Source organism: Manihot esculenta, chromosome 15 (assembly GCF_001659605.2).
Source record: "Manihot esculenta cultivar AM560-2 chromosome 15, M.esculenta_v8, whole genome shotgun sequence".
In the NCBI taxonomy this organism is placed as follows: domain Eukaryota; kingdom Viridiplantae; phylum Streptophyta; class Magnoliopsida; order Malpighiales; family Euphorbiaceae; genus Manihot; species Manihot esculenta.
This window is the reverse complement of record NC_035175.2, coordinates 8,387,375-8,401,279: the sequence shown is the minus strand read 5'-3', so window position 1 is coordinate 8,401,279 and position 13,905 is coordinate 8,387,375. Positions and strand designations below refer to the sequence as shown.

General features: G+C 37.1%; 1 protein-coding gene across 1 annotated transcript; it reads right to left on the bottom strand.

Annotated features, from left to right (window-relative positions):
* Window positions 1–6,555: 6,555 nt before the first annotated feature.
* LOC110600818 lies at window positions 6,556–8,390 on the bottom strand. Its single transcript, XM_021737703.2, has 2 exons — window positions 7,713–8,390; window positions 6,556–6,923 (listed from the first exon to the last, which is right to left on the bottom strand). Exons 1-2 carry the CDS (start codon window positions 8,205–8,207, stop codon window positions 6,879–6,881), a joined length of 540 nt encoding a protein of 179 aa, XP_021593395.1. The 5' UTR covers window positions 8,208–8,390; the 3' UTR covers window positions 6,556–6,878.
* Between the last annotated feature and the right edge of the window lie 5,515 nt (window positions 8,391–13,905).

Sequence of the window (13,905 nt, the reverse complement as noted above, 5' to 3'; positions counted from 1 at the left end):
CAGAGTTGTTGATTTTGAAGCTTTGACTCCTCTGCTGCCAAAGTTAGGTCTTTGAGATTATCAGCACGCTTGCTCAGCTCCTGCTCGAGAATGACTATTCGAGCCAGGGCTTCATCCCTTTGAGCCATCACGGTATTGTAGCGGACCTGAGCCCCATCATAATCCACCTTCAGCGCCTCATACTGATGCCATACCTCATTTCTTTGGCCTACAGCCTCGTCGCTCTCCCGCCGGATTTCCTCCAGAGAGGACAGCTGCTCCAAGACTTCATCACGGCGAACCTCTGCTACAGCTGCCCTCTCATCGGCCCTCTTGAAAGCATCTTGGGTATAAGACAGTTCCCCTTGGAGGGTTTTCAAATGCTCCTAGGCTGTAGAAAGATGACCCCGGACATCACTCATGGTCGAAAGATTTTCCTCGCGACGAGCCTCCTCGATTTGGCGGTCAATAGAGTTCTGGAGTGAACGGTCCCGGGCATCAATTTCCATGAAAATGCCCATCACCTGGCTAAAAGAAAAACCCATGAAACAAGAAGAAACAGTAAAAGTAATGACATAAAATGAGAGAAGGAAAAACACACAACTCACCATGAGGAGCATCTCCCTGGCCGTGTCTCCCAACTGCTCCCGAGCTCGGGAGTGACAGGGTACCTGCTCCCGAGTAGAGCAGGCTAGAAGGCTGGTGAGAGCGAGCAGGCGCGGGTCCAAAGCCTCAGTAACCCCACCAAACATCCTCTCCCGAAGTAGCTCGATGACAGTGCTCGCAGGGGACTGAGGGGTGATCTCCTCAGCGTTCAATACCTCATTATCCAGAGCAGAGGACACAAGCCCCACTGGCGTTTTCCTCTTCTTCAGAGGTGGGAGCGCAGGGGCAGGTCGTTGGGACCCGCAGGCCTTCTTTGAGGTCGGAGCTGCAGGTATAGCCTCCGAAAGAGGAGCTCGCTTGCCAGCAACCCCTTTTTGGGCAACAGCATCGCTGGCAGTGGCCCTCTTGGGATGAGAAGCAGCAGGGGCTAGTCTGGACTTGGCCCCGCCCTTAGAAATGTCCCCACCAGTGGGCGCTGCCTCGGTTTCAATTGCAAGGGCAACCTCGCTCGCCAAGGCAACTTCACCTCCACTCTCAAACACCTCACCCTCAGTTGGGATAATCTCGGCACTCTCTCTTAGAGCATTCGTGGAAGCAGGAATGGCCTCATCTCTTGCAGGTGGCACGACCTCAGATCGTTCCTCAATAGCGGCAAGCTCTGGAGAGTCGGAGCTGAAGACTGCCTAGATTTAGAAGCCACAGGAAGTCGAAGGGCAGTCCTGGGCTTGCTATGACCGGAAGGCTTGGAAACCCTCAGGTGTGGGTCTTTAGTGCTTGGCCTAGGGACGCGAGAGGAGGCCGAGGCAGGAGGAACAGTTCTGTCCGCCGACCTGAAGGAAATGACACGAGCCACCTCCTGAGTAGCGTCGGCCATTGATCGCCCAGCCAGGAAAGCGTCCAGGGCGGCTTTCATGCTTTTCCGAGACAGAGTGAAATTCTTAGGAGGCTTGATCTTGTCCATGGGAACTTGAGAAGCTGCAGAGACCCAAAACCAAAACAAGTTAGGAAGGTATTCGAGGAAAATCAAGAAGGGAAAAACAAAACAATTAAACGAAGTAAAATACCCGCATCCCTGCAGTCCTGAAGACTGGACACAAACATGCATTTTTCACATCATACTTTTGTTCAACAGAAGTCAGTCGAAGGTAGCTGACTTGTTCAGAAAGGCTTAACTGGGGCAGATCGTTGCAGCCTAGAGGGACATCCTCCTAGGAGAGATCCACCTCCCAAAACAACCCGGAGTCCATTTTTAGCTCTACCACTGCGAACCCCTCTACCTTGCCTTTGATTGAGTCCTTGTGACCCGAAAAGATGGACAGCCCTCCGTGGGGGGCAAAATAGTAAAAGTCCTGACTCGCCCTAACCAGCCAGAAGAAGGTAACAAACAGACGCGCTGTGGGCGTGAACCCCCAGCTCAGGCTAATAGACTCGAAAGAGCACATGAACAGAATGGAATTGGGAGCCAGTATCCGAGAGGTTATCTCGAAATACCGGAAAACCTCAATAAAAAAGGGGGAGAAGGGAAAGGTTAAATCGTACTCACATTGTTTAACAAAGAAGACCAAACTGCGATCTTTTTGAAGGTCAATTAGACCAGAAGGAGGAGGATCGGGAAGAACGATCCTCTTATTACGATAGGGAGCCCGGATATGAAAAAAAGGGGTATCCAGATACTCCCGAGAAAAGAAATTTTTCAGGGTGAAGGGAGTAACACTAGACTCTTGATTAATAACATCAAGAAGCTTCAGGCTATCCATGATGAAGTGAAAAGCGTACCTTAAAGACGATGGAGGCAGAAAGATAGAGCAGGCGGAACATGCAGAGAGCAGAGAAGAATGAGAGTTTTGTGAAGGCTAAGAAAATTCAAATTTTGAAACAGTAAAGTGAAGAAGAGACGTTTTAATTGGAACAGTCCTCAGGCCACGCAGTAATAATGGGTTATCGATATTTACCCCCTCATCACTCATGTAATAATTAATGAGAAGGTAAAGGGGCAATTGAGACCGCTGGGTTTTACCACCCCAATACGAGGTCGGGCCCACAATGATAGCGCTAGCCCAAGGTTCACGAAGCCTCTCAAACGGGCCGGCCCAGATCATTCGGCCTCGAGATCGGGCCTCCCTTGAGCTCGGCCATGAGACTCAGCAAGAGAGGGGACAACCGGCCCAGCCTCCTAGCAATCCTGTTTACACGCGTGCCTGGGGGGAATTAAATGGCCGTTTAGCATGGAACAGGCGTCTGACGCTTTCGTACGTACGTATCCGTATATCAGAGACAGGTGGACCAATAACTGCAAAGCCGTTAGACGTCACTGACAGATAAAAGAAAAAGAATAAAAGGAGAGGAACATCATCATCTCAGATCAAGCTTACTCAATTGCTGTAAACCCTATTTTCTCTGAATCTCAGAGCATTAATATATATAATTGTGTTTTAAATTTATAAAGTTTAGACAAAATTTTCGTAAAAATTAAAGAAAATTGTAAGGTGATTTAACTTTGAATGAAGCAAATTCTACGTATAATTATTTATTCTAATAAAATAAATTAAATATAAAAAGTAAAAATACACTTACCGAATGAGTGTGGTGGTAAGTGCATTTGAGTGAATCTAAAAATTCTCAATTCTATTTCTTGAATTTTTAATTTTTAATTTAAAAAAATTAAAAAATTAAAAAATTAAAAAATTAAAAAATTAAAAGAATGACCAAATGTAAAACTTGCCTAAATTGAAAATTTTAATTTAATTAATTTTTTAATAATTTTTTATTTAAAATAAAAGAATTTGTTTTTTTAATTTAAAAAATTTTCATTTTAAAAAAAATATAAATCTTGTTTAAAAGAATTTATTTTTTTTATAAAATAAATTATGTTAAATAAAAAATAATATAAATACATAAAATTTCCATTTAAAAAAAATACATAAAATTTTATATAAATCTCTTTCTTATTTTATATTATGGATGAATGAAAGACTTAGGCTTAGAAGTATATACATATGACTTTAGGTTATAGAAAGAGATTTTAATTTGAATCCCAAAATTGAAATGGCATCGTCCCTAGGTTTTCGAGGCCTTAATTTGACTGAGGGAATGTGAACCTCATATATCTGACAAAATTATTGAAATTAGATTTATAAATTTATGCAATTTTCCTTATATCAATTTGATGTAAACTTTAATTCTACGAAATTTGAAGGACAATAAAAGAATATTTTAAAAACAAAATTCTCATAGAGAGAATTCCAAGGAATTTCGAGAACAAAAGAATTTGAATAATTTGTGAATTTTATATTTATTTATTTATTTGTGGCTTATTACAATTCCCTCATTTAAATCATTGATTAACAAAAGTTGTAGATGGAATTGATTCAGTCTAAGGAATTGGACCAGATATCATCATATAATAAAAGGAAATTATTTTTCTGGTTTATTTTTGAATACACATTAGCTTGGTTGAGGAATTAAATCCCTCGAGAGATGATCTGCTGAAAACGTTTAAAGGATTCTTCCCTTTCAAGCTTAAGCTGATTACGGAAGTTGTTGATGAAAGCATCAGCCATTTGATTGATGTCTCCCTCTTCCATCATCATTCTCCTTCGCATCACTGTTTTCCTCTTTCCATCCCTCTGATCTTTGTCTTCCACCTTAAGGCCATTGTTATGCATAGAGAACTCCGTTGGATTCTCCATCTGATCTCTCGTTTTGGTTGCTGAAGTTTTCAAATTTCTGAGAGATGGCAGAGAGAGAGAGATGAAGAGATTGTGATTAGTGGTTAATTACCGAGAGTCTGTGTATTTATAGGCGTGCAAGATTAGAATTAGAAATGAAGCATGAGTTTGGCATGCTTAAAGTCAAAGGAAACTGCACAGAAATGCTTGTTACAAAATTATAAGCTAAACAAACCTTCAGGATGATAACTCCAATAAAAAAATTTTAAAAATTTCAATTAGATTTTTTTTTTGTCAATTTCATGTTTAGAATAAAATTTTAAAAAATAAACCTCATGCATCATATGAATTTATTTAAATTATTTTATTAAAAAAAGTTGGTTTTACAAAGGAAGCCTATAATTATAATAGAATTGTTTAATAAGTGACAAGTGGACATTAAAAAAATATCATCAGTGAGATCATGTTAGCATACAGTAGTGTGATTCTGACATAAAACCAAACACTTAGAGGTCATTACACAAAGTGGCCTTTGAATCAATTCCCATTTTATTTATTTAAGGGGCAGAAGACCAGAGTTGAAAAACAAATGAAAGCTACTCAAATGTGAAATAGCCTTTTTTAATTAAGTAGCTAAGCTGTCAACTTTTGACAATTAATTATGCTAAACCTATAGTAATTAATATTAACAAACACATTTCCTTCGCCTACATGAATTTTTCTAATAATCAATTCATCAAACAGACTTTATCTTATGATATAAACATAAGGTTCACATGCCTAAAACCCATGGAAACATAAAAAAACACATGCATCCTTAACTTAATAATTGTTTTTTTTATTAAAATGTTTTTAAATATTGAACATTTTATTAATTATTTATTTTATTTATTAAATATTTTAATATGCAAAAATTCATTTATTCATCTTTAATTTTATAAAATTTTATTAATTATTTCTTTTATATTGAGAGAGCATTTTGAAATCTTTTTTAATAATACTTAACAGATAAAAAGGTAAAAATGGTAAAGAAATTAATTAGTAAATTTTTAAACTCTTAAAATTTTTTAATATTTTTTTAAAATTAAAAAATGAATTAATGAATTTTTATATAATACGTAAATTAAATAATAATTTTTTATACTTTCTTTTGTTTGTTTTTTATAAAAAAAGGTTTATAAAAAATTATCTTGTAATGCATTTTCAAATAGATCCTATAATTTAATTTATAATAAAAAGACCTTTTATTGTTCTATTATGTTAGTTTTTTTTTTTTTTAATATCGTTAAATATTATTGATAAATAATAATTTATTTCTTCATATTTAGTGCTCTATATTTTTAAATTTAATTCTTAAATTTTTGTTTAATTAATAAAATAATCTCTTAATTTAAATTTTATATTTTTAATTAAAATTAATTTTTATATTTTGTATACATTAATTTCGAATATTGTAATTATTTATAAACCCTTATCTTTATAAATTAATCTCTTTATTTATTAAATTTTAATATTTATATATAAAAATAATAAAATAAAAAGTTTGTCATTTTTACCCAATTAAATAAAAAATAGATAAATCACTTAAAATAAGAAATTAAATGGGAAAAAATTATTTAGACTTGAATCTAAATATATATTGTGAAAATTCTCGATTTAATTTTTATTTTATTTTTATTGTTAAACGTAAGATATTAAAATTCAATAATGATGAGGGATTATTTTATAAAAAATATAAATATTTATTTATAAATAAATATAATATTTAATGATCGATTTATAATAATGTAGAGATAATTTATAACTAAAAGAATTATTTTACTAATAAAATCAAATATATAGATTAAATTATATGTGTTACTAAACTTTAAAAATTAAAATATAATTTATTTTAATTAAAAAATATTTTTAATAATTTTAAAATATCATATTAATGTTTATTAATTATCATAAATAATAAGATAATGTTTTTTTTATTAAGTTAATACAATAATACAACACTGGGCCATGCCACGAGTCATGCTGTAATTAGTTTAATGGAAAGAATCTAATGCCGCCATTATTATTTTCCTTTGGCGTAATGGATTATTAGAGTTTGAATTTAATATCTGTGATGCAATTTCAGTATCATGGAATTAAATTTCATGGTTCTAATGCTGCAATAATGATAATTTTAATAATGAAGGTTTTTATTTTTTTTATTTTTTTAAAAACGAAACTCAGAAATACAATCAGATATTATTCTAAACACAAAAATACAATCAGGTATTATTCTAAACACAAGTTGTTCATGCCATTTTTCTTCAAAAGCATTCATAACATTAGTCTGTAAATTTAACAATATCACACAAATGACATGGAATCACAAGCTCAACTTGTTTTCTTGTTCAACAAAGTTCATACACACATCATAATAGTTCACCTTCATAACTAACATCTCTAACATATACATGCAGCTTCCCCTGCTCACTGGCATGATTATGCTCAATAAGGGGCCAAATTCTCATGACTACTTAAGAGATGACTCTCACATACTCCTGATTTCTGAGTCCCAACCATACCGATTAATTGCTGACTCCTTGAATATCAATGCTTTTCAGCTACTTTACCATGCAGCAGAAACCTCTACTCGGTAATTAGCATCTGAATATCATCCATGGGAGTTGGAAGCTGCAAATTGTGAAAAAATGAGGCCACAAGTTAAGACAAATTACAGAGAGTAAACCAGAAATTGTCAAAAACGATTAAAGCTCAACCCTGTGTATAGAACTCCTGTACAAAAATATTATCATAATTCAACACAGACTACTACCAGAATATTTGGCCTGTTATAGAGATGTAACAATCTGGAAAAAAGATGCAAACACAATGATACTGGAATTGATCAATCCAACTGTTAATATTTTGTTGTATCTTACATAGACATTGTCAAGCCTAAAGAAACCATGATATTAGAGAGTACACAAGACTGTTGATTCTAGATAATACACAGATTCAACTTGCTATTTTTGGCCTAAGAAAAAAAAAAGCGGCTCCATTCCAACCTGTGTAAGATACTGATCCAAACATGTCCAACCAATCACGTTATGCAAATGGACATAACCATTGGGGATACTAAATTTTACAAATGAAAAAGCAATGATTCTAGTTCAGGAAAGTAAGATCATTTGGAAAGTCACAAGCACTTTCCTTTAGTTTTTTTTTTAATATTATTTCTAATTCTAAAAACCCAGATATAAAAACCATTTACGTTGAGAAACAGAGCAGGGATTATTCAATTCCAAAAATATTTCTAATATTTATTAAAGTTATCCTAATCAAGAACAACAAATAACTAGTCCACAAAGGAATACATAATAACAGGAACTACTTAGACGTAATTTAGACAACATCAGTTCAAATTATTGAACTAAAATAGCTAAAGGAATTCGTTAATCAACAGCCCAAACAAAACAATACCTCTATAATTCGATTCCAGAAACCGCCACAAGACCCAGAGACCTTATTGCCGCAAGAGTGAACAGTCTTAAACTGATCGACATCAAGTTTCTTATTGATTATGCCCACCTGGAAGTAAATAGAATCGGAGGGAGGCAAATCAACCTTGATTTCATCAACATCAAACCATAAAAAGAATCTTTGAACCTCAATCCCTTTCAAATCCGTAATTGACCCATAACTCAACTTGCCAATAATTTGCTTATCGTAATAGACCAAGTACTCGAATTGAATATAACACGGCTTCTCCAGCAGAACAACGAAGCGGCCGTCATCTGAAAGCGTGTAGTTCGTTACTGAATCCGGCAGCAGCCCGCTTGGGAGGCCATACTTGGGCAAGATTTCATAGACTGAAATTGGGTCCTGTGCAGAAACAGTAGGCTTAGAGAGAGAAAGGAAGAGAAATAGAGAGAGAAGAGAGAGACCCAGATGGAGATTTGGATTTGGAGAAGCCATGGAATTGGCACCGGTGGATTTTAGACGGAAAAAAGCCAGAGACTTTATAGAGAGAGATGCGGGGAATGGCGTTTTGTCTGGTTTTCAAGGATAACAATGTCGTCTGGCTGGCATTGTTGTAGAAACTAAATAAAATTTTAACGGCTTGGATTTGCTGGATAGCTATTTTTTCCATTGCGTATGCCGTTGAGAGTTTTGTGATTTATCCTCCTTATATAACATTTTATATAGTGAAAAATTTTAAATTTTTATGAAATACAATAATTACTAAAATTGAATAAATAAATAAATTAACAATTTGGGTTTGGCTAAATCTAGGTATTAAGGGTCAAATCTTGGTGTAGGTCTATGTTTGTCATTATACGCCACATATTATTATACAATTTTTAGTATCTCTTAAACACCGTCTTTGTCTTTTTTTTTTTTTTTTAATTATGAATATTTTTATAATTATTATAAATATTTTTTTATGCTTAGGTTTAAAAATGTTGATTATTAGAAATAAATAAATAAAAAGCTTTGACTAAAAAATAGAATTTAGCATAATTAATGAAGTGGAGAGTGGGGGACAAGTCAAGGGAGTTAGGCACCAGAAAATTAGAAATTAAAAACATAAAAACGAAATAATTAGGACTAAGAGTGCTTTGCTTTTTTTTTCTTCTCAAGGTTGTCTTGACCTTTGCCATCCAATGTTATAAATTATTTAGAAAAAATAACCACTAAAAAAAAAAAAGCGAAAATGACATTTGAATTTTGTCTTGTTTCTTGTTCAATCCGTAAAATTGAGAAAAAATAAAATAGCTTGATTAAATGAAATGTGATATTATTATTAATTATTTGCTGATCCAATCATTCTTAAAAAAAAAAAAAAAAAATTATTAAGTGAACGTATCCCATTTAAATTAGTCCATGAAAGATGAATGGAGACCGGAGAGGAAGATCCTTGAAGAAAATTCTCTTTCTAGCTCGTATCAAGAGAAAATTTTCTCGGTAAAGCCGAGAACTTCCTCCAGTATGCTTCTCTTACTCTGTAGTCTTTAGGCGGAGGATGGTTTCATTTTTGTGTTGTAGATCTGGTTTTGGGTCCAAAACGGAGCGAAACTGGTCCATATTTTAGGATCAAACCGGCCCAGATTCCGATTCTATTGGAACCTGGTTACAGCGGCCCACTACTCTGCCCCGTAAACCAAAATTATTTTTTTTTCGTTTTTTTTTTTGTTTTTGGTTGATGATTGATATGTAAGAGGGAAAAATATGACAACTGGATGATCTTTGATATTTTGCCAAAATAGAACTCCTGTCTCTGTCCCCATCCGCCAATACAACGAACTATTGTATTTATGATATTACGTCTCAACACCATTAAATTATATATTTTATTTTATTTGGGCATGAATTTTATAAATAGAATTCATCTATTTATAATAAAAGAAAAAAAAAAGAAAATTATGATCTATCACTTTACGATTTATTTTACCTAAAATATTATTATTTTCTAACTTTTGTAACTCAATAAGTATTTTTTTTTAAATAAAACTATTAATTGTATTAAGAAAATTTTATCAAATAAAGAAGAATGTGATCTCAAAGGTAGAGACAATCATACGTAATAGATTCTCTGATCAAAGTATAAGTAGGTAGAATTGTATAATGACCAATCCATCCAATAGAAATATCAGTTATAAAGTTTAACAAAAAATTATAATCGTTCAAAATCAAATCCAGTTCAGAAATGTCTAAATATGGAGACTAAAAAACTTGAATCATTTGCAAATAGTATATAAGAATGCAGCCATTAAAAGGTAAAAATTTCGTCGTAAAGAGCAAACAGTGATAGAAAGCTAAAATTTCAACAATTATCGGTATATCATTACCTTTCGAGAAACTAGAAACACTACGTTAAAATATACTCTCAGAGTTTTTCATAATAAAACCGTAGCCAATAAAATATTGAACTTGAAATAAATCTCTATCAACTTGACAAGACCAACTGAAATTGTCCAAACTTGATACAAATTCCGGCGGAGCAGAATTGCAAAAATCACGCACCCACAGACTTGTCGGTCTCTAGTTTCAACGAATAGGTTGTAATACCCGGCTAGACTCCGGTATCGGAATTCCTACCGTCCGGTGGAACCTCGGATGTCGGAGACCTCTAGAAGGGTAAAAGCATGTTTTTATTAAATGTTTTCATGTATTTTAATGTTTTAAGTATGATCTTAAATAAGTTTTTGCATGAAAATTCTTTAAGGAAAAACCCAGGTTCGGCCGCCGAAACTCACTTTCGGCCGCCGAACATGCATGGACTTTGGGAGGCACGTTAGGCCCCCGAAAGTCTAAGTGAGGGAAGTGCAGGTTCGGCCGCCGAACCTCATGTTCGGCCGCCGAACATTGCATGGATGCGGAGGCACATTCGGCCCCCGAACGTGGCCTGGCCAGCCACTATAAAAGGGTCCCCTTGGTCCGCACGGGCGAGCTTTTTCTCTCCCATTGTCGGCCAAGGTGAGTCTCCACCGTTCCTCCCTCGATCTTGAGTGTTTCCTCTAGATCTTTCATGGTTTTAACAAGTTTATAACTTTGTTTTGAAGATTTGTGAGCTTTGAGCAAGTTTTGAGTGCTTGGAGGTTCAAAGAGCTTAATCTCTCCATCTCCAAGCTAGGATCGCTTTCCTCTCGTTTCTTCAAGAGGTAAGGGTCGATCTTGAACCCTTTTTATGTTTTAAACAAGTTTTAAGTAAGATCTATGGGTAGAATGCATGTTAGGGTTTATGTTGAACCTATGAGTTTTGATGACTTTATGAACAATGTAGCTTGATTGTGTGTGAATGAAGTGTTGTAGATGGGGTATATGCATGTTTGAGACCCCTAGGAACTTGTATGTGTGTTTTGGTTGAGAAATATGCATGATCTATGGTTTTGGGAGGCAGGAGGTTCATTTGAACAAAGTTTCTGCCGTTTGGCAGAAACCAGGTTCGGCAGCCGAAGGGAGTTTCGGCCGCCGAACCCCTCTTGTGAAGGCAGCTTTCGGCTGCCGAAGGTGCCCCCGAAAAGAGACTTTCGTCTCTGTCTGGCACTTTCGGCCGCCGAAGGTGCCGCCGAACCTAGCTGAGTTTCGTCTCTGTCCAGGACTTTCGGCCGCCGAAGGTGCCGCCGAAGGTGCCCTGTTCAGCCGTTTCATGCATATTTTCTGTGATGTTTTCATGATGTTTTAGGGGGTTTTTGGGGGATATATTAGAGTTATGTTTATATATGTTTGGTCCCTCATTGGAGTCCACCTGTGTAGGTTCGGACCCGAGGAACCGAGGACCCCAGCAGTGAGTGAGCTGCTTCAGTGTCTGGTCAGAGCTAGCCAGAGGTGAGTGGAAACAAGCTTAATGTTTTAAATCAAGCAATTAAATGTTTTGAGCATGTTTCATGCATCATGATGACATGTAATAGGCTGATTGCATTAGTTCACGAATATGTCGCATTGCATTTTATTTTGTGGTTGTGGGTGAATGCTGTATGATCCAATTAGTCCACGAGGCTTTATATATGATATGACAGGAAGACCAGGACCCCATGCTACGGCCTGGCACGAGACTTTATATATGATATGACAGGAAGACCAGGACCCCATGCTACGGCCTGGCACGAGGCTTTATATATGATATGACAGGAAGACCAGGACCCCATGCTACGGCCTGGCACGAGACTTTATGTATGTTATGACAGGAAGACCAGGACCCCATGCTACGGCCTGGCACGAGACTATGTTGGGACTAATTGGTGACAGGTTCACCCTTGATGTGGATTGTCTGTGATATGATGCATTTCATGAAAGCATGAACTTTAATATAATGTTTTTAGTTTCTGCTCACTGGGCTTTTAGCTCACCCCTCTCCCCTAACCCCCAGGTTTGCAGGTACGGGAGTGATAGAGAAGAAAAGAAGAGAAAAGTCATATGTATGTAATAGCTAGAGTATGTGGACATGACAAATGATAAGAATGTAATGTAATTATGTTATTGAGGATAGAGTTGTGCTTGACCATAGTATATGTTAATCCCTTGGTATGTACATGATCTTGTGTTTTGATATTGATGTAAACCAACTCACCATATGATGTATAGCCCTTGAGGCTTTGTTGAAATCCCACAGAGGGATTAATGTTTATGTATATGATGAATATAGTGCATGCACAGGTTGAGTTTGGTGAATGAAGAAAAAGAAAAGTTTTTAATTCTTATGTATGTTTGATGATCATGTATGGGATTAAACAGGTGAACAGGATGTATGTAGGCTTGCTACGGGTTCCGGCGGCCTTAAGCCGACCTGAATCCTAGCGCCGGTAGCGGTCCGGATTTCCGGGGCGTTACAGAGTGGTATCAGAGCCCTAGGTTCATATGGTCGGACCTAGAGTGTCGGGCTCATAGAGGTTATAGTAGGTCAAGCACAATAGGAAAAGATCATGTCCACTAGGATAGGATGTGGAGTCCTGTCTTGCATGATGATGTGAAATGCCATGACTTTATGCATGTGCATTAATGATATGCTATGATATGTGATGTATGTGATGAGGGTTCATGTGTGCCCACATGAACCATATGATGCTAATGTTGCTTGTGATGTGTACTGTTTTTCAGAAAACAGGATGAGAGGAACTCGTCGATCAGCAAGATTGACTGGAGTACCACCTGAGGATGAGGGCATGAGCGCCCGTCCTCCAGCATTGCCTAGGGCAATGTCTAGCAGGTCCAACAGGGACAGAATAGCAAGAGACCCTAGAAGGTCTTTAGATCTGGGAAGAAGCAGATCAGTCAGAGGAACAGTGCAGGGAGGTATGTCAGAGGATATGGGGGATCAGATGGATGTTGATCAAAGGAGGGATGGCAGTTTGGGCGTCAGTATGTCAGAAGAGGGTATGGGGGAATCCCAAGGAGGCACTCAGGCCTCGGGATTTGTCCAGCCACATCACTACCCACCCTATTCACACCATCCAGGGTATTCGATGGGAGGTACATCGGATTACCCCAGTTTTAGTCCTTATCCTCCACACATGCCATACCCACCTTACTACCCACCATACTCTCAGTACCCCACGTACCCACCTCCACCTCCCTATACCAGTACAGCAAACCCTACCCCAGGGGATGTTGCACCACCTCCACCACCTGCAGAACCAGCAGCCCCAGTTGCTCAACCTCATAGACCTAGCTCAGCCAGTGGGAGCAAGGTTAAGATGACAGACTATATGAAGCTGGGTGCTCCCCAGTTTGAGACAGGTAATGATCCGTTCGTGTACTTGGAGCGGGTCAAGGCAATTACAGATGAGATAGGGGCGGATGACAGTAGAGCCATTCAGATGGCCGGGTTCACGCTAAAGTGCAAGAAGGCACGGGAGTGGTTCAAGAATTATGTGAACCCGAGAGTGGACAGCATGACTTGGGAGGAGTTTGCTAATGAGTTTGCAGGATGGGCTTTCCCTGATAGTTCAAGGGAATTGAAGATGATAGAATTCGAACAGTTGAGGCAAACTGACGACATGAGTATAGACGAATATACCGACAGGTTTATGGAGTTGCTGCCATTTGCAGGGCAAGACCTTAGCACAGACCAGAAGAAGTCGAGGAGGTATATCATGAAGCTCCATCCCAGGTATTCCTCCTTGGTGCAGTCAGCAGATAGAGAGAGTTTTCATGCCATAGTAGACATGGCTAG